The sequence below is a fragment of the Pygocentrus nattereri genome, chromosome 17 (assembly GCF_015220715.1).
Source record: "Pygocentrus nattereri isolate fPygNat1 chromosome 17, fPygNat1.pri, whole genome shotgun sequence".
NCBI classification, from domain to species: domain Eukaryota; kingdom Metazoa; phylum Chordata; class Actinopteri; order Characiformes; family Serrasalmidae; genus Pygocentrus; species Pygocentrus nattereri.
Window position 1 is genome coordinate 14,236,053 of NC_051227.1, and position 22,378 is coordinate 14,258,430.

General features: G+C 41.8%; 1 protein-coding gene across 2 annotated transcripts in view; it reads right to left on the reverse strand.

The window, feature by feature from the left end:
- Positions 1-1,266: 1,266 nt before the first annotated feature.
- The window catches only part of fam110b (family with sequence similarity 110 member B), a 78,854-nt gene continuing 57,742 nt past the window's right edge, over positions 1,267-22,378 (reverse strand). For both annotated transcript variants that reach the window (XM_017706337.2, XM_017706338.2), the window contains 2 exons: positions 20,186-20,279; positions 1,267-4,474 (listed from right to left, as the gene is read on the reverse strand). In XM_017706337.2, coding sequence (XP_017561826.1) covers positions 2,871-4,112 — 1,242 coding nt within the window. In that variant the 5' untranslated portion in view covers positions 4,113-4,474; positions 20,186-20,279 and the 3' untranslated portion in view covers positions 1,267-2,870. The remainder of the gene's footprint in view (positions 4,475-20,185; positions 20,280-22,378) is intronic.

Below are 22,378 nucleotides of genomic sequence, written 5' to 3' on the forward strand. Positions count from 1 at the left end.
AATATATAACATACATCACCTCTTACGCTCATATCCATAACTAATAAAATACAACCTCATTTCCCAAAAAGTTGGGACGCTGTGCAGAATGTAAATAAAATGAAATTTTAAAAATGTATTTTTAAAGGAAAATACAAAAACAAATCAAATGTTGAAACAGAGAAATTTAATTGTTTTTTGAAAATAATTTTGAACCCATTTTGAATTTAACGCCAAATAACACATTTCAAAAAAGTTGGGACGAGAGGTGCTGTAGTTTAGAAAGTGAAATGTTTTCCTGTTCTCATTTGATACAGGAATTGAGCTGGCAGCGTTTCTGGATCCTGTTTATATTTGGTTTCTTCTTTGCGTTTTAGAGTTTTAACTTGTGTTTGTGGATGCAGTGATGAGCTGTTTTCACAGACAGTGGTTTTCAGAAGTGTTTCTGAGCCCATGCAGTGATTTCCACTACAGAATCATGTCTGTTTTTAATGCAGCGCTGTCTGAGGGCCCAAAGATCACAGCCAGCAAATACTGGTGTTTGGCCTCGCCCCTCACATACAGAGATTTCTCCAGATTCTGGGGTCTTTTAATATTACGTACCGTAGATGATGAAGTTCTTCGCTATTGTATGTTCAGAAATGTTATTCTTGAATTGTTGCACTATTTTTCACATTCATGCTAAAACTTTGTCTTTATTGGAATTCTGTGAAGCTGCTTTGTGACATCAGTTGTAAAAAGCGCTACAGATAAATTTGACTTTACCGGCTTTCAGAGTGGTGAACCCTCCTCATCTTTACTTCTGATAGACTCCGCCTCTCCGAGATGCTCTTTTATACCCAATCATGTTACTGACTTGTTCCCAAACAACCACCAGGTGTTTTTTAGCATTACACAACTTTACCAGCCTTTTGTTCCCCCGTCTCAACTATTTTAGAACGTGTTGCTGGCATCGAACTCAAAATTAATGTATTAAAAATAATAATTTCTCAGATTCAATATTTAATATTTTATCTTTGTACTTTTTTCAACTAAACATAGGGTTTAAATGAACTGCACATCATTGGATTTTGTTTCAATTTACATTTTGCACAGCAGCCCAACTTTGTAGAAAATGGGGTTGTACTTTCTGGCTGGGATATTTAAATATTATTAAAAGTGTGGACTGTTAAATTCCCATCCATATACTGTACTGATGATGTTTTGTGGGAAAGGCACTGTGATTTACTAAACCTAACGTTCTAAAGCACACATGAATAAAAAAAAAATCCATTATACGAAATAACGGATGGCAAAAGATGGCAAAATTAGCCATTTATTGAAATAATGAAAAAGAACTAAAATGTGAACAAATTTAGACTTTTTTGTTTAAGTAACAGCTCAGTAACAACTTGAATATACCTAACATATATGTTGTCATAACAACAGTGATGTACAGAGTTGATCATGGACAAAGTCTTGCGATGCGAGCCCAGAGACGGGGGGACAGACCAAGAGCTACAGGCTGCAGCAGCGTAGCAGGATCTTCATCACACAACAACTTTTTTTTTGTTTTATTTTTTTCTTCATTTTTGTGTTTTTTTGCCAACGACTTTAAAATTATATACATATTCTTACAGCATTTACACCAGTCAAAACAATAAGAACCACAAAACAAAAGAAATACACAAAAAAAAAAAAAAAAAAAAAAAAAGTCGACTGTCATAACAAGGAACATTAAGGACGACAAACAGAACAGAAAAAAAACTACGTAATGCTGTGATGGTGTTGTGATACTGCTGGAACGAAAGAGCACTGGAGCGGTGCTGACCGAGAGGAGCGGGACTTTTCTAAAACGAGGGTTTTCTGGAGGAGTTTATTCGGACAGGAAGGAGACTGGGGCCGGAACATGCTTCTGCTGCGCCTATTCACACCAAGTTATATACACATACTGGTCATAATGCATCATCAGAAGAGTTAAAAAAAAAATAAAGAAAAGCTAAAAAAGGACATCTAAACACACTGATGCTCTGCATTCATTCCCATATGGCTTCCTGGCTCAGTGCGCCCAAATTACGCTGACAAAAAACGGAAAGGAAACGGAACAGACGCACCTAAAAAGGAGGTGGCTTCATAACGGTGGTCTGACTTACAGAGGCAGAAAGAACGAGTCGTAGTAGTTGGTCTCAACATATTTCAACAGACACTTGTACCTTTAACGAGCTGCAGTAGCTGGAGGCCATGGGGGGCGGAGGGGGGGTTTCGAAAGTGTTAAGGGGGTCATGCAGATTCTGAAGACGCTGAATGCAAAAAGCCACTAATGCCCTACTCGAGCTGGGTTAGTTTTGCCTGGGGAAGCGCTGTAATTTAACTGATTCCAGGCCGATATGAGATTTTAAATCCAGTATGAATGTGCAGTGTGTATTTAACAGTCCGAATTATTGTGAAGTGATATTAATCCAGTATAAATCTGCAGCATGTGTAGTCTGACAGTAATAACTGTAGTGAATGGTGTCCTGTAATTGGCTGAACCGGAGCTCCCTCAATAACAGTCCTGTTCCAGCCCACCTCACAGTAAAGGAATAACAAAACTAGCCAATAGGCATGGCCATGCGGCATGTTGTTATTGTTAGTAAGTGTGCCTTATGCTGTAATGTGAACCAGGCTACTCGTGGAAATGTTTAGAAATCCCAAGGAAACTTCATCCCGTAGCATTCAGCCAATCAAATCCTTTACAAATTACATTACAGAGCCACCCCTAATTAGTGAAACTAATCCAGCTCAAATAGTGCTTAAAAAGAGCTGCAACCTAGGAAAAAACGACAAAAGGCTTCGCCAATAAGTTCTTTCAAGATTCCAAGACAGTGCACCAATCACTGAAATAAGCAGTTACTCTTATTCCATCTGTGCTCTCAAACGTGGGAGACTTTCTGAGACTCTCGCGCCTGCTTGATGCTGTAGAGCCATTTGATGACGCGTGCATTTCTCTCCACTGCCGATATCCCGTACGGCACTCTTTCGGCCGGGTCGTCCTCATCTTCCTCGTCGTCAGACAGACCGTCTTCGTCGTTGCTGTGCCGTGAGCGCTCGCAGTCCGAGCTGATCATGCTAGCACTGCGAAAGTTGAGCGAGACTATGTCTGAGTTTGCTCGAGCAAAACTTTCCACTCCTACTCCCTCAAGCTCCTCTGGGTCCAGACCGCAGTAGTTGAAGAATCGTTCTACGTCAGCTCCAGCCCTAGCATAGCGGTCGCTTAAGTCTGACTTTGAACGGTGCAAAGAGGGCCTGCGGGTCACCGAGGAACCTCCAACGTCCATCTCTAGCTCCATTTCTCCAGGTGTTGCTACCATAGGCTGGTGGTCCAGCAGGTTGTCGCAGGCTGCCAAAGCCTTGGCGCTTGGTTTCGGAGGCAGCGGAGGAGCAGAACTACTGCTGCTTCGGGCAGCAGAACGGAACGGCTTCCCGTTACAAAGCCTCCGGATGTCCGAAGAGCTTTGTGAAGCGTGAATCTGTGACCTTTCTCCATGACCTTCGCCTCGATCCTCTAATAGCCGCCGACTCAGGTTCAGATTGCTGCCGCCTCCTTGTGGACTTCTCCGACCTTGCATTACCGCTGAGGACGGCACTTTTAGCGATTCTGTAAACCCAGATTCTGAAGTTTCAGAGGAGCGGTGGGGCGCCCAGCTTCTGGCGCCAACTTTGGAGGCTTTGGCAGGACCTTCAGATGAGGAAGAGCTGTTGAGGATGTTCTTGAGGATCTCCAGATTGAGGTTTTCACGCTTGGTTGTGGTAGCACATGTGTCAGATTTAGCGTTGTTGTTGGAGGCCTTCAGGGCTGAGGAGGCCCCGAAGCCACCACTTCTCTTCACCGGCACTGGACAGACGGGTGGTTTTGCCAAAACTTGAGGCTTTACAGGTTCCTGCTTGGCATTGATGACTTCTTGGCTCTTAACGTACTTCGCCTTGTCGGCTTCCAGCCTCTCCACCGCGCTTAGTCGCTTCGGGTTGGGCTCGGTCTGCCGCCGGAAGTAGTCTGGACCTTTATTGAGGATGCGTAAAGGCACGGCTGAGGCAAAGCTGCCCCCACCGCCCCCACCACCACCACACTGGCCAGAGGCCGGCTTGCTATCTGCCTGCAGCGTCTCGGTAGGCATTTCCGCTACGTCTGCTATGTCCGCTGGGCTCCCGGCGGCCGCCGTGGTGGATTCCGCTTTGGACTCTGGGCACTCGGGGCCAGCCCGGGGGCACGCACATCCAGCCGGGTGAGCGGAGTGTGGATATTAGCGTCTCCACTGGCCGTCAGCAGCCCGATTTCATTCTCAGCGCTCATTAATTAGCCTACTGGCCTTCCCCCACACCGTCCTGCTCTGCTGCCCTTTGTAGGAAAATACAGGGGTCAACAGGGTTGGAGCTTCACGGCAGCCTGGAGGAGTGGTGGAGGATCGTAGGACTATGGAGGGATGGAGGGAGGGGGATTTTACTCGCTGCTGCTTTGTTCCTGGCCAATTCGAAGGATCTGAAACACACAAGTCCAACCATGTTAAAGAGAGCAGGTGACATCACAGGCCTAGCAACAGAAGGAAGAGCTCAGAGAATGGTAAACACAGAAGACCAGCAGCAGAAACAGACTTTGTTTTTATACCTCATCACATGCACTGCACTGTATCTAGGAGACCATCCTTCATTAATTTCTATTCAAAATGACCATTAAGTGCATGTTATTCATACCTCAGCAGGAGATTAGAGGTTTATTAGTTTCAAGTTGAGCAAAATGATTGAAAGCTACAGAGACAATGTGGCTCCTAACAACCACCTGGAAGAGCTGGTAGACACCAAAACTGCCCCATCAGATAAACAGCACTTAAACCTTTCGTCTCTGAGAGAGAGGAGAAAATCAGGCTGCTTCAGATCTTAAAACATCCACAGGTGTTTCTGTCCATCCTTCCACTGTGAGAAGACCACTCAGCGATGTGGGTCTGAAAGGATGTGTAGCTGATCAAGAAGAACCTCACTGAGAAAAGGAGACGGACACATCAAGCTGGACAATGGACTGACCACCCCAGAGTCCAGACCTCAGCACCACTGAATGGGTTTGATTACTTCAGAAAATCATCAACCAGCTTCTAAAACTGAGCTTTGGAGGCATGTCTGCAGATTCTTTGAGGAGCTGAAAGTGAGTCTCCTGAAAAGAACGGAAGCTGGAATGAAGGGAAAGAGGGACTCACTGACTGAACACAGCTGATATTTAGTTGCCGAGTTGTTCTGCGGCATTTCCTTTTCATTTTTTTTGACCCTGACACTGGAACATTAGTTAAATAACTTGTACTTAGTTATGGGTAGAATATTTTTATATATATATATATATATTTATATATATATATATATATCGCTGTTGTCGGAACAAAATCTCGTATCTCCATTTGCATTCCATTTTTAACAATTTGAAAATACCTGTTGCTCTTTACATTGTCTGTAAATTTCATGATGAATGGAAAAAAAAGAAACAGTCCAAAATTACTTGAACAAAACTCTGGTTCCACTGACGTACATTAAAAGTAGTGTGTTTTTTCCTTCTCCTGTAAAGTTACCAATTTGGAGATATGAGGTTTAGTTCTAAACACAGCAACATACATGGAGTTATATGTATATAATCCTAAGTATCTGGACAGTGACAGCACAGTTCTTGCTCTTTTGCACCATCATACTCATGAATATATTTAAAATGAAACAGTGATTAAGAAGTTAATGTGTATAATTTTCAACTTTAATTTGGGGGCATTTTCCCCACCAAATATTATCCACTGTGCCTCAAAGCATTTGCTGAGACTGGAGTCATTAAGATCCTTCTGTTCGCTTTAAGTCATCCTGCTGCTGCCAGTTTGTATTGCTGTGCCTGTGACTGAGTTTTCAGCGTCAGTGTCTATCATTGTGGCTTATTTTATCCTCTTGTCGAGAGAAAGAAGCAAACCGAATCCAAATGAAAATGCTGTAGTTCTGTAGGTCACCAGTTTGGTCTAATATGTATGAATTAATGATGCAATGACATACAGTACAGCAAAGAAGCCTTCAGATGTTTTGTTTGTGTTATTTAATCTACACTGATCAGGCAGAACATTATGATTTGTTTCTATGCTCACTGTCCCTTTTTATCAGCTCCACTTTGTTTCTCTGATACTTTGTTCTTCAGTGGTCAGAACCCCAATGGCCCCTCAAAGAGCAGGTGCTGTTTGGGTGTTGGATCATTCACAGCACTGCAGTAACACGAACGTGGTGGTGGTGGTGTTAGTGTGTGTTGTGCTGGTACAAGTGGATCAGACACAGCAGTGCTGCTGGAGTTTTTAAACACCTCAGTGTCACTGCTGGATGGAGAATAGTCCAACAACCAAAAATATCCAGCCAACAGCGTCCCGTGGGCAGCGTCCCGTGGGCAGCGTCCCGTGGGCAGCGTCCCGTGGGCAGCGTCCCGTGGGCAGCGTCCCGTGGGCAGCGTCCCGTGGGCAGCGTCCCGTGGACACTGATGAAGGACTAGAGGATGACCAACACAAACTGTGCAACAGCAGATGAGCTGGCATCTCTGACTTTAAATCTACAAGGTGGACCGACAAGGTAGGCGTGTCTAATAGAGTGGACAGTGAGTGGACACAGTGTTTAAAAACTCCAGCAGCACTGCTGCGTCTGATTGACTCATTATAATTATGATCATAATCAGAACTACCATTGTTATTTTATTCCCCCAAAAAACCAAAGAATCAGCCCATCATTGTCATCGTTTGCAGGAGCTGATGCAGTGAGCGTCTGCACTCGGTGTAAAGACGCTGCACTCTAAAAACGTGGAGGCTCACATGACCATCATGCCAAAAAGAGAAGAGAAAAAAAGAGAGAATGCTGAGTCAGCAGTACTTCCACTCCTCACTGCAGTCTGACACAGGCATGCAGAAATCTAAATGGCAGCAACACGACGCTTGAGTCCCTGCCAGAACGCCCCGAGGCTGTTTTGGGGGGGGGGGGGGGCATAAATAGTGGAAAAAAATGTGCAGTCGTCATAAATAAAATTACAGCTCCAGTAGGCCAGCAATGTCTACAGCCTTGCAGAAAAGCTGGAAATTGCCATGACAAAGCAATTTTATGGCACATGAGTCTATGAAGTTCTCAGTCATGACGCCAGGAAAAATAAATAAATAAATAAATAAAAACCATAAATACCATCAACACAGTCATCAGAGCAGCAGCCAGACTGAGACGGAGCAGGTTCACGTTTCTCTGAGCATTTTATCACCTGGATTCACTCCAGCTGCTCTTTTTCCCTTTACTTTCACAACAATACAGCTGCAGCACTCGAGCCATTATAAACACTGTAAGAGGGAACAAATCTCACTCTTTCACAAGCCACGTTTACATGCAGCCTGATAATCCATTAATAATCCAACTAATATCTCAATCATTATAGAATACGTCCAGTAAACCTCAGAATAGTCTAGTCAGATTGAGGCTGTTTGGAATACAGTTTCTATACGATTGAACGAGGTGTGTAATCCTGTAAATAATCCGTTAAATTGAAGAATAATATCCATGTAACTGCCTGTATCTGATTACATTCCCTATCGGAAAGCTTAAGCCCGTTCTGCATGTGCATCACGTCATAGTGAGAGTTTTTACCATTCAACACGGCGGAGCAGAAACTGGTCTGCAGAGGAGACGAAGTTTATGCTCTGATCTTTAAAAGACGGTGGTGGGACAGACGTCCAGCTTATGTGTCTCAGAACACAACGTCTTCCTCTCGGCCTTCGTTAATAAGGACATGTGAAGGACGTTTTCCTGAGTCTGACGTCATTTTAAAGCAGTTAAAAACACAAGTACTGCTCACTGCTGCTCATCTCACTCTGACTGGTTGTCATGGTAACGTCTACACTAAATGGTTCTCTACACGTGTGTAATTCTGGATTGGATTACTTGTAGTGAGCATATAAACAGATTTTATCAGATTGTTGAGTAGAGTGAGAATAAACACTTCAGTCTTAATCTACAATCAGAATGTATTTAATCGCATTAATAAAAATTTTTGTATGTAAACACAGCATAACAGTGATGTTGTTAAAGGAATGATTTTGCAAAAAAAAAAAAAAAAAAGGGCCAAAACCCTTTTTTCTATTTCTGCTCTGATTGGCTGCCACCAAATGTCAAAAAACAACTTCTTTGTGAATGGACGGAGCTAAACTGCTGTAAGCTGTGTATGAGGATAATTATCAATGTGTTGTTTTGTGACATCACAAAAAAATTCAAAACAGACTTCCATATATGAACTGCATGGACTGTTGTGTTTTGAAACTTTAACAGCACAGGGATGCACTGACACCATGGACTGATATCCCCAATGCTGTTCTCATTTTATTTTTTATATATATATATATATATATATATATATATATATATATATATATATATATATATATATATATACACACATACATACATATACACACACACATATATACACATACATACACACACACACACACACACACACACACACACACACACACACACACACACACACACACACACACACACACACACACATACAGTGCAATCTTCTGATCGGGATGGTGGTGCACTGTATTGGGTCACCAATTTGTTTAAGCGATGTCAGAGCGAACTTAGGAAGAAATATGGTGTTCATCACATTCCCTCAAAGAGTATTATTCAGAAGATGGTACGGAAACTGGAAACCAGGGGATCATTGATCCTTTCTCCAAAAATGTGGCAGGACACAATCAATGACGTGCAGCATCGTCTCCAGCAGTCTCCCACAAAACCTCTGAGATGCCCAGCACAAGAGACTGGGAGGTCTTACTCAACATGTCAGAGAGCTGCAAAAAGGGCAAACCTGCATGGAGCGCCGCAGCGGAATGCATCTGGCAGAAAGCGGAGATCACTTCCAGCATCGCATGTAATGCAATCGATTACACATGCGTCACAGTATGTGGCATATTTTTTGGTTCAGACTGCTTCATCGTAACTGGAGTTACGACAGAATATTCAGTGCCTCTTTAAAATGACTCTCCCTATACAAGCACTGTTTAAAGGGAACCCATTATGTTCACTCCAGTGGGAGAAACTCTCCCAGAGAAAATACTTTTCTCAGCTGGCTGAAACGCCTTGTTGGAATCCCAGCCCTTTTTCTTTGTTACATGATGACATCATCTCGTAACAGTCCTTACTGCCCGCCTACTGTCAAGTTCGGCACACCCTCACACAGCGGCTACTGGAGGAGGAAGAGTGTGTTCAGTGCTGTAGCCATGTGGAGAAGACGCTGACCAGACTTTCAGGATCGACTCTGGATCAAGCTGATAGGGCAGAACCAACGCCGCTGGAGAAACAGACACAGCGGATTTTGCAGCTGCTCAGGAGAGAAGGATCTGTCTGCAGACTGCAGGACAGGGGCGGGACGTGCAGGGGAGCTTAAAGAGCTCAAACAGAGTGTTTCAGTCAGAGGGTGAAGAGAGTCGAACAGCATGAGAAAAATGTGTTTTTGGAAAATTAAAGCATGTAAATCTATTCAAAAAGAAATCATTAACAATGAAAATGAGCATAATGGGTCAGGTCATTCCCTCTCCAGTCAATACAGTCCATATATGCAAACTAAACAGAGGCTTAAAAATGACTTCATGAAAACCAGCTCCTGGAAGTCTATTCTACCTACAGCAGTTTAGCCCCGCGCACTTGCAAGTCATAAGGTGTGTTTTAGCTCGGAGTGCTTTTGGAATGAGGCACAGTTAATGAGAATAGAGCTCATTCACATGGAAAACGATCATGGAGAAATAATTTTTTGGGGGGTATAAATACAAGAAAAATATGTTTCAGGTATTGACCATTTTATGAATGTGCTGATCAATAAGCACTACTGCGTGCTCTTCAGCCTCCAGAGCATCATAACAATGGCCTTTATGAGGCAATATTGGGTTAATTATTGCTTTTACTTGACCAGCAACAGAGCCATCCAATAAACTCAAGCATTTCACATGACGCAGGGCCATAATGAAAGACTGTGGAGATGAATGACACTGCTGTTTTGGATAAAGACGGACTCAGTTATGCAATTTTCTCAAATAACTGACCCGCAAGGATGACAAGAAGAGTAAAAGTGACTCCTTATCAGTTACTGTCCTCTGTTATTAGTGTTTGAGTTACAGGCTGTAATTGAGGTTCTAAACAGACACATGTGCTATGAGCTACTGAACAAATGTAATTAGAAAGCAGAGAGGGGTTTAAAACCCGGCTATCATAAGCTCTCCAAAAACTCCCCCACAAAATCCGGCCTGGCTCTAATCCTCCCCGAGGCCTGGCCTGCACTCCTCCACCCCCTCCACCCTGAATAACACACAGAACTGACCCAGCCAGAACCCCTCAGCTCATCTCATCTCCATCCAAGGCTGAAATAAACCCTCACAGCCAAAAACAATCCCCCACAGGCATCTCAGCTACACACATGCACCACTCAACCTTATCAGCCCCCGGCAAAAAAAAACACCTTACCTCACCGCGGATCTGCGCCACCGCTGCTAAAGCTAATCTCTGCCGTCATAAGAACTCAAACTCCCAAAACCTTAAACTTATTAAAGGGCAATAGCAACAAGTTTTCAGAATTTTTGTATTATTCAATGGTTAAGATGTAGACAGAGTCATTCAGAGCGGTTTGGTGTGAAACACTCCATTCTAGAGAAGCTTAGCGAGTCAGAACTGTTCACAGTGGTGGTGAAGGGAACCAGACGTTCACTTCTAAAAGCTCTTCACACAAAGTTCCTACATGAAATGGTTATGAATTCACTGCCTGTGAAATAATTTTAGAATCCATTCATGGTGGAGGGATACAAGCGGGATGTTAGACAGAAACGTATTTTCATATTATTTCACATCAACGTTCCATATAAACTCAGAAGACTTGTGCAGGTTCTCTGGTGGTTCTGGATGGTAAATAAAATGTCTATATCTGTGTTGTAGTCATGACGACCCCTTGTTCCCATCACCACCACTGTAAAGAGATCTGAACCACTTCACACCAATCCCACTCTGAATCTCTGTTTACATCTCACACACTGAATTATACTGAAGGTATAGAATGAAAAATCACTGTATTCATAGTTTTTGATTGTGCTTTGTTGTCTGTTTCAACTTAGAAAACCTCAGGAACTCTGAATATCATGATATCATAGGGAACAGGTCTTGTATCTTGATATATTTTTGCCGTATTTGGTCCCTTTTTTTGTGCCCCACGTATTTACACTGACGATTTGGACATGCAGTTAGCATCATGCTGATTGGTGTGCACTCTTTAAAAAAATGATGCTTGCTCAAGGGTTCTTTAGTAAAGAAAACTAATCTATATAGAACAAGTAACCACTCAAAGAACTCTGTCCATGATTAAAGGGTTCTCTGCATCTTGAAAGCGTTCCTCAGATCGATGGAGAAGGTGCTGTATATGGTTCTACCTTTGAAAAAGGTTCTATGTAGCACCAGAAAGGGTTCTCCTATTGCTCCTAATGTCAAGCCTGTATCAATAGAAGAACTCTTTTTTTGGTGCTATACAGAACCATTTTCACAAAGATTCTATTTGGTGCATTTTTTTGCTTAACCTTACATTATTGTTGATTTTCTGAGTGTAAAGAAGTTCAACTTTCTCTATAGAGACGCATTACTGCACAGTTTAATGCACAATTACTGCTTATTTGCTGAATTTAGCATAATATGTATTTTGTGGCTTGTGCAAACCTTTGCCACCCTTTCTATTTCATGTTTTTTCCCTTCCCTTATGTTAAACTCGGTGGGTGGTGGGGGGAGAACAGAAAACAGAAAATTTGCCATGTCACATACGTTTGTTTCCCATAGACAATGTGTTCACTTGTTTTCACTTAGAAAATAAACAAAGACAAGCTCGCAACTGTGCATCCATCTCGCCCTGCGATGGACTGATGTTCCCGCATTCTGGGATAGGCTTCAGCACCCACTGTGACCCAGGAGGATCAGTGGCTTAGATAATGTGTGTGTGTGTGTGTGTGTGTGTGTGTGTGTGTGTGTGTGTGTGTGTGTGTGTGTGTGTGTGTGTATATATATATACATCCATCTCTCAATGAAGTATGAATATGCACCACATCAGCTGACAGACTAACAATGTGACTCCAATTCATTCCAGGCTGGAGTCTGTGGGTCAAACTTTTTTCCCTTTTCCAAGTCCAGAACACATGACCGTCACATGACCAGGCTGATCTTAGCAGCATACGATGAAGCCAAACAGAGGAGAAGCTGCGCTGCCAGCAAATGACGAGCGTCTAAGAAATAACAAAAGGGCAATTCTGCGCTCTCAGCCATGATTTGTATTATTCCAGGCTACATCCTCTGCTTTGTAACTGCGAGCTCTTCCAGATAATATTCAGCTCCAGAACCCCACAGCGCGGTGTATCGCTTTACTGCATTGTGTCAAAACAAAGCCAGGATTGGATTGCAGCTAAAATCCTTTTATCGTATTTGACCAAATGCTCACCCTCTAATAAGGTTTCTCACAGCTAAAAGCTACAGCGTTTTTGCTTCTGCTCTTCAGACTGGCCTGAAATACGCTGATACACCAGCGGCGAGCCGTTCACATCCACTTCCCTTTATTAAATATAACAGACACTACAATTAATGTGTATGATTACACGTCAAAACGCAATCAGAGCTCAACAGGCCACAGTTCAGCACTGTGGGCAGGACTAAGAATAACAGAAAAGGCAACTAAAATTAGGCTGATATTGGTTGAGATTTGCATTTTACACTGTACACACATAAAAAAATGAAGATGCCCTGGAAAATGAAACCTCTTAAAACAAGGCAAAACACTTCTCATTATGAGACTGCTGTGAGAATATTACACTATTCAAGCTACTTCTATGGACAATTCTACTGAATTAGTTCCTACCAATATGATACCAACAAAAAAAAAACAAAAACAAACAAAAAGTCTTTTTTTTTCTAAGTCGAGTTAAATGATTTAGATGCAGCTAGATGCGTTTTTATGTCACTACTGAAACAAAACGGTTTTACCATATGGGCAGAGCCTTGCTTTAGCCACGCCCCTGCATTTTAGAGCAGGACGTGAGGCTGCATCCCTGTCCCTCATGGCCACATAGTGAAGTTAGATCCCACTGCGTTGAAGTAAATGTGTCCCACGGCCTAAAAATCAGTGAGGAACATCAAGTACTGTCACTACTGAAAAATAGATTTTCTGCAGTTATGCAAGTTGTTTTATTAGTATTGACGACGACGACGACGACGACGACAACAACAAGATTTTATGATTGTACAGCTGCTCAAAGCTGAGTTTACTGGCTGCATTTTTGAGCTCAAATGAAATAGAATTGTCAGCAAAACAGTCACTACTGAAACACTTGGTAAAATCTGGCTGTTGTGGTTGTTTTGGCATGGAGAAAATAGAATTTTAATTTTAATAAAATAAACATAATTATGTTTTAGAGTCACTCAAAGCAAAAGGATTTTAGTCTGAAGTCCAAAATCTTTGAACCAGTTCAGTCGAACCATCTACTACAGTTTTACTTGTTTTAATGCTCTCACGGTCCACATTGTTCTTATATCTTATTTTTTACTTTTGTAGTGCACTTAACATTTGCATTGTTTAATGTACCAAAAACTGTTTATTTTACTATGCCTCTAATCCACTTGTTCCGGGGGTCCTGACCACTGAAGAACAGTGTAAAGGGGGTAACAAAGTATCAGAGAAACAGATGGACTACAGTCTGTAACTGTAGAACTACAAAGTGCAGCTACACAGTAAGTGGAGCTGATAGGTGGTCTTAAATGTTATGCCTGATCAGTGTATTCATAAGTTTTCATACGGTTTCACTGCATTTGTGTTTATTCTATGGTGATCTAGTGTTTCTGCCCAGATAAATGGATTTATATAGTTTTCTTTTAAAAGTACAGCACTTATAACGTCACAGCGATACGAGAACTAGCTTATGTTTCCCAATCCAAACGTCTGGTGACTCCACTATCCAGAGCACAGACAGCAAGGAGACAGCCCTCACAAAAAAAGACAAAAACATGAAGGAATAACACCGTCAGAACAAAAACAGCCCATTACAAAACAGCACTTCCCACCATCCACTAAACCCGATCAGAATTTCCAGTCGGAGACGTATTAGTCTCATGTGAACGCTGTGCTCTTACATTTCTACTCGCTGCAACGGCTCTGGAAACAGTGAGGTTTAAACTCAGTCTCCTGCGCGACCTCACATCATCCTGCACACAGTCCGCTCTGTGCTTGGCATAAATGCTTTTATTTTCAAAAGACATGTCTCCGTCACAGCCTCAGGTCAGAACAAATCTGCTAAAGAGTGCTCCTCTGACGTCCAGGCCCAAAACTGGAACATATTGTCCTCATCAGTGCAGTTCGCCAGCCAGCCGGTGAGTTAGCTTAGCCACTGAAAGAGTTCATTCTAGAGGATCTTCAGGAAAAAAGAAGACATTTCTTTTAAACCACATTTGAGACAACAAGCTGTGGTTCTGAAGATACACCGTCTCTACCTGCACTGCATGATGAAATAGAATTTTATAATTTATCATTATTTATCATAAGAGGTTTTCACAATAAACAAAGTAGATCTGTGATGACAAAACAGGTGTTATGCACTTTATTGGCTAACTAACTATGCCTAACTGGGAGCAGCACAATGTTGCTAGTACAGCAGCTGCAGCTGGAGCAGGTGGGGGGCTAAGTGCATTGCCCAGTGGGGCAACAAGTTATACCTCATCATTCATGGGAATTGAACCCACAACCTTCTGGCTGATGGCTAACTATTCGTACCACTGGGCTACTGGCCAGCTAATCTAATGACCTCAAACATGTACAGATAGACAGACAGACAGATACTTTAATGATCCCGAAGGAAATTTAGCAGCCAGTTGCAGACGCACAACACAGGACAGTAATAGTAATAAAGGGTGTAGACATAAGATTAAATAAAATTAAAAAAAAAAAAAAAGATTAAAAACAGATCCAATCTACAGGTGTATACACAGATAGAAAAAAATACCACAATCTGTAGCACTATCTATAACCTGAGATGAAAGATGCAGTGCAATAAAGACTGTACAACAAGTTACAGGTAACCGCATATAATGACCACACTGAACGAATAAATATATGCAGATATTGGTACTAAATAAAAGTGTCTAGTGCCCAGATGGTATGCAGAATACAATGCACAATAAGGCATGCAGAAAGTGCAAAAATGTGCAGCATGCTGTATATATGTGCAGATGGACATACATTCAGCGGCCACTTTATTGGGATCACCTTGCTAGTAAAAGGTTGGACCCCCTTTTGCCTTCAGAACTGCCTTAATTCTTCATCTCATATTTTCAACAAGGTGTTGGAAACGTTCCTCAGAGATTTTGGTTGGTTATTTGAGTTACTGTTGCCTTTCTATCATCTAGAACCAGTCTGCCCATCTCCTCTGACCTCTCACATCAACAAGGCATTTACGTCCACACGACTGCCGCTCACTGGATATTTCCTCTTTTTCGGACCGTTCTCTGTAAACCCTAGAGATGGTTGTGTGTGAAAATCCCAGTAGATCAGCAGTTTCTGAAATACTCAGACCAGCCCGTCTGGCACCAACAACCACGCCACGTTCAAAGTCACTTAAATCACCTTTCTTCCCCATTCTGATGCTCGGTCTGCACTTCACCAAGTTGTCTTGACCACCTCTACACGCCTAAATGCATTGAGTTGCGGTCGTGTGATTGGCTGATTAGCTATGTGTGTTAACAAGCAACTGAACACCTAATGTACCTAATAAAGTGGCCGGTGAGTGTAGACGCCATTTCACTATCAGCATAAACCATTAGCCCCTCTGAATTGAACTGATTGAAACCTGATCTTCCATGGTGAGGAACTTAACCATTAGGCTAAACAGCTTACAGTTACAAATCACACAAACTCCTCTAAAAGACATTCAAATGTTAGGATTGCTCTCACACCCAGTACTTTAATTGTGCATCTCAGTCATGACTGTCACTAGTCATATTTGATAACTAAACAAAAACAAAACACAAGTATGTATTTGTCCTAATCATTGCCGGCTCATTAGACATGTTAGCACTTTGGCTGAAGCATTCCTGTAAAGCCTCCCTGTGGGTTCAGCGAAAGTCATACCACTTCAAGCTGTTAGCAGCAAAGCTAACAACATCTATGACATCGACCAGTAGGCAGTGATCTCAACTGCTGCTTTTTTAACGCCAGACACTTAGCCCACATTAGCACATTTAGCTAGCTTCAGCAATAAAGCCTGGAGTTCTAGTCTGTTCTTTTTTGAAATATGGTTAAATCCCTTAAACATTCCTGTTTATTATACACTTCAGCCATGTTACACAGTAGCAGCCTCCTGATTACAGATATGATTCCAGATTGTTATACAACAATAAATCTTTTTTTAAAAGCAATTTATTTATAGCCAAGTGGCCGTGAGGTGGATCTGCGACATTTCTCCGTCTGCTTTGTTTTGTTTCAGGCCTTTTGTGAAAGTCACGTATCTTGTGCTGTATTGTCGAGGGTGCTGTCGTAATCAGTTACATCGAGCTAAAGTGATGAATTAATCACTGCAGGCAGTGTTAATCTGTGTAGAGAGTCTCTGTAATTCAGGCTGATGTTCCTAGAGAGCACGCCGTGACCCAGTTTCAGAGTGAGCAGAGCTTCATCACTCAAATCTCGCTCATCTACTTGTTTGCGCAGCTGTATTTTTCCATCTTCCACACCAACCAAAGAAAATGCACAGAATTCACCAAAAGCATGAGCTACAGAAAACGAGCTACAGAAATACATACATTTCACGATGCAACTTGTGGTTTTTGCACCACAACAGACCCCAGAAGTAATGCATCACACCCTTATAAGGATCTCCAGGGGAAAATGAATGGTGTTGTGGAAAATTGTTGTTGTTGCATCCTGTGGTTAACCAAAATAATCCAAAGCTGATCCACATACATTTTCCTCCCAATTGTCACTGGATCCTCTGAATTATAGGGTCACTAAGAGGCTGAAATATGAATGTTGCATCATACAGGCTAACAAGCTGACATTCCTGAGCACGGAAATGACATCACATGAAAGTAAGTCTACTTTTAAACTTCAACATTGTTAAAGTACCAACACCAGCTTCTCCAACTGCAGCCTCAAACTGCCAAAGCCACTAAACTAGCACACAGGATGGGTATGTTGGTGAGGTCAGTTCAGGACATGGCAGTGTAGCTCGCATGTAGCAAGAGTCATATTTCCGCTCGGTAACACTTTATTAGGATGGTTCATTATAGATGCTTTGTAAATGCTCAGTACATTCTTAAGTAACATTCAACTTAATATCCATTAAATGCAAGTGAACTTAAAGTTTAGCGTGAGATTTTGTTAAATCTAACCCTAAACCCAAAACACTTCATCTACTAACCCAAATGTTGTTGATAATCACCAGAAAGTTTGTTGATGATTTAAGTATCTATAGAGCATCTATAGGGAGACCATCCAAATAAAGTGTGACCTTCTGCTCCTTAACAATCTTATAGTTCAGAGGCAAGAGCAACACACACACACACACACACACACACACACACACACACACTCTATAATGCTTATTCTTCTGGGTCGCAGAGTGAACTGGAGCCTATCCCAGCAGATATTGGGTGTAAGGCAGGAAACACCCTGGACAGGTCACCAGTCCATTGCAGGGGCAGACAGACAGGCATGACATTACGACCACCTCCTTGTTTCTATGCTCACTGTACCAACAGCGTCCTGTGACCACTGATGAAGGACTAGAGGATAACAAACAAACTGTGTAGCAGTAGATGAGCTATCATCTCTGACTTTACATCTACAAAGTTGACCGACAAGGTAGGCGTGTCTAATAGAGTGGACAGTGAGTGGACACAGTGTTTAAAAACTCCAGCAGCACTGCTGTGTCTGATCCACTCGTACCACCACAACACACACTAACACACCACCACTACGTCAGTGTTACTGCAGTGCTATTTTAAGTGATAAGCACCAAAAGCAAACTGTGGAGTTATTTTCGACCAGCCAGCGGCGCTGTTCTGCTCCTCAATCGAGAATCCGGCTTGAACTCTGCTTCAGTACACTAGATGGCGCTGTATATCTGTTATTCTGAAGGCAGGATAGAAGAAGTCTAGCCATTCACTCACATCAGAGCATAAAGACAAAGCAACAAAAAAAAAAATTAAAAATTAAAAATCGAGTAAAGAAACAGTTTGACAAAAATGTCTCTAAGCAGCAGAATGTGACAGTAGATAAATAAATAAAACAAATTCCTCTGCAGTGGTTTAGATTTCTTAGATATCTTTTGTTTTCTTCAAGGTTCAAAATCCAATTAAGATTTAAAATTTAGCATTAGTAAATGTAATAATAATAATTACAATAGAGACTGACTAACTGGGAAGCATATACTGTAATAAAATTCACGTCTCAGATTCTTAAATACGATGAACTGCACAGCCCTAATAAGATTCCTGGCCCAGCCCGACTCATTCAGGCTCACGCCCATACAGGCAGAGTCAGTTGTTTGTATTGTGATCCTATTCTCTCCCCTCTGCATCTACTTAGTAGTATCATAATGATAAAATTAGAGTCTTTTGATTTTCAGCTTGGGTGCTTGTGGGATTTCTTGACCCAGTCTTACTAACCCCTTCATTAGACGATTATTGGAGACGTTAAACAGGCTGGTCGCCCCAAAAGACTGTTTAGGGAGTGTTTTATCTCACTGTTTGAGGAGCTGTGCGCATGTTGGGCCTGATCAAAGGGGAAGTTCCAGCCTCTGCAGCCCTTAAGCTGAGCAGGAAATGACACGGGAAGCTGTCTGAGCTCCTTCCCTCAGGTAACCCCAGCCTTTTGAACCTTTTTTATTGGATAGAAAGCAACACTGCATGCATTCACACATCCTACATCAAACAACTGGGACTTGCTTGTAGAGCACCTTCCTCTGTCGCGTTTACAGCTTTGTCAAATTAAATTCTGCACATTTTTTGCATTTTCCCAAATGTAACAAGCCCGATTTAACTCGAACAACTGACATATACAGGCTCTGCCCCCAAACATAGCTGCTCAGACTCAGTTTATATCACAATACCTACATTTAGAGTCGGTTATTCATTCAGCCTAATGAGAAACTGTAGAACAGACTCAGTTTATATCACAATACCTACATTTAGAGTCGGTTATTCATTCAGCCCAATAAGAAACTGTAGAACAGACTCAGTTTATATCACAATACCTACATTTAGAGTCGGTTATTCATTCAGCCTAATGAGAAACTGTAGAACAGACTCAGTTTATATCACAATACCTACATTTAGAGTCGGTTATTCATTCAGCCTAATGAGAAACTGTAGAACAGACTCAGTTTATATCACAATACCTACATTTAGAGTCGGTTATTCATTCAGCCTAATGAGAAACTGTAGAACAGACTCAGTTTATATCACAATACCTACATTTAGAGTCAGTTATTCATTCAGCCTAAAGAGAAACTGTAGAACAGACTCAGTTTATATCACAATACCTACATTTAGAGTCGGTTATTCATTCAGCCTAAAGAGAAACTGTAGAACAGACTCAGTTTATATCACAATACCTACATTTAGAGCCGGTTAATCATTCAGTCTAATGAGAAACTGTAGAACAGACTCAGTTTATATCACAATACCTACATTTAGAGTCGGTTATTCATTCAGCCTAATGAGAAACTGTAGAACAGACTCAGTTTATATCACAATACCTACATTTAGAGTCGGTTATTCATTCAGCCTAATGAGAAACTGTAGAACAGACTCGGTTTATATCACAATACCTACATTTAGAGCCGGTTATTCATTCAGCCTAAAGAGAAACTGTAGAACAGACTCAGTTTATATCACAATACCTACATTTAGAGTCGGTTATTCATTCAGTCTAATGAGAAACTGTAGAACAGACTCAGTTTATATCACAATACCTACATTTAGAGTCGGTTATTCATTCAGCCTAATGAGAAACTGTAGAACAGACTCAGTTTATATCACAATACCTACATTTAGAGCCGGTTATTCATTCAGTCTAATAAAGAACTGTAGAATTTGGAACAGGTGAGCTGAAGAGAGAAAACACTTTAAATGAATTCTCGGTCACTCTCACCTGTGTGTGTTTCAGTTTTTAACGGGCTCTGCGATGCTGTCCGTGCTGCCTTTCTCCTCCAGCTGCTGCAGGTCGGTGGTCGTTGGGCTGATGCCTAAAAGACAGCAAAAGAAGCATTTAAAAGAGCAGAAATGTGGAATATTACCTTTTATCTGGGCTGTGTAACAATCCTAGGGACAATGCAGAGTTAAACCTATTAATTAATAGTTTAAAAGTATTAATGGAAAACCAAACATTTTTGCAAACCGAAACAAAAAGACAAATGTAAACGGAACCTAAAATGCAACAAAAATAATAACCAATAGCAATAAAACTGAAATAATACGCTTAGCTAGAAAAATACAGGTATTTCAAGCTGCGTTGAGAAAATCATGTAAAATCCAATCAAAATCACATCTCCAGCAGCACTGCTGTGTCTGACCCACTCGCACCAGCGCAACACACAGTAACACGCAACTATATCAGTGTTACTGCAGTGCTGAGAATGACCCACCACCCAAATAGTACCTGCTCTGTGAGGGTCCATGGGGGTCCTGACCACTGATGAACAGGGTAAAAGGGGGTAACAAAGTATCAGAGAAACAGATGGACTACAGTCTGTAACTGTAGAACTACAAAGTGCAGCTATACAGTAAGTGGAGCTGATCAAATGGACAATGAGTGTAGAAACAAGGAGGTGGTCATAATGATTTGCCTGATCCATGTACATCCCAGATTATACAAGATATGGATGGAAGATTGAACAACTTTACAGTGTCAATATGTGCAAGTATAGATTTGTTATATTAGAAATTTAATGCCATGTTTTTGTGTTTTTCGGGGGGAATATGACTACATAATTAAATACAAATAAATGCTCTGTAAATGAAACCTGTGATGGACTGGCGACCTGTCCAAGGTGTATCGTGCCTCTCGCCCGAAGACTGCTGGGATAGGCTCCAGCACCCCCCCGCGACCCTGACGGAGAAGCGGCTTGGAAAATGGATGGATGGATGGATGGATAAATGAAACCTGCAGTAACAGTGCAGTGATGCCTCCAGTCCTGTAAGGGACTGCGTGCTGCATGTACCGGAGTGCTGAGCTGGGGGCTTCCGCTCTACAATGAGTGTACGCTGGCTGGTGCCTAACAGCTGCTGCTAGCCGCGAGTTTGGCTGACTCACAGGCTCGGCACAGCCGGCCGCGGTCACTCGTCTCAGGAGGCTCCGGACTGCATTTGTAACATCAGAGCCCAGCTCGACCTTCGACCCATATGACTCAACCGGCATTGTGCCCCCCTGCATGCTAACGCAAACCAGCTGTCTGAAAACTACCAACCCCCACCAAAACACATCCCCACGTTCACAACTGAAGCCATTCAGGAGCTCACAGACAGCTTTGACTGAAAACCCCCAACACTGAGAGGGAGATGTCCAGCGGCCAACAAGACCAAATGCTGCAAAGCTGCTAAAACAGCACCTTGACAAGTAAAATGATCCTCAATATAGTCAATATAGCTAACATTTCCCATGTCGAGATGGTTGTGCACTTAATAAAATGAGGAAATAAGTTAGATTATCTTTTTATAAGTAAAATTAAGTTAAGATAATTCAGCTGGTTTCAAGCACATTTCTCAAAACAAGCAAAAAGATCTGCCAACATAATGAGATCTTTTAAGTAAATTGATCAAGTAAAATGAAGTAAATATATATATATATATATATAAATATTTAAGTCAAATAATCTTAAATTAAGCTTACAATAAGCTCAACATGAAAAATATTCGATTTCTTGACTATATTTAAGATCATTTTCCTTACCATTATATTACCATTTTCTGCAGTGTGAGCTACAAGCACAGAAAACCCTTTCACCAAAACGACAATATGCGCACTGCATTTCACAAACGCTCTGCTAAATAAAGTGCACTGCAGATTCGTAGAAGCTCTGCAAACTCAGAAAACACGTTCTTCAAAATGATGACGCCACAACTGCACTGAAAATACAGAAAACGCTGCAACAGAGTGGTCTTCATTAACTCTGACAGTCACAGAAGTTTCTTCTTAAAACCCACTTATGCAGTTTTTATAAAGAATGACGTTCACCAGTGTTTCCTTATGTGGGGTTTGTTCTTAGAAAAGAACAGAATCTACACACACTCAAGAGCACAGAGGTGAGAACAGTTCTGTGCTTTAAGAACATGACGTGGGCTCCCG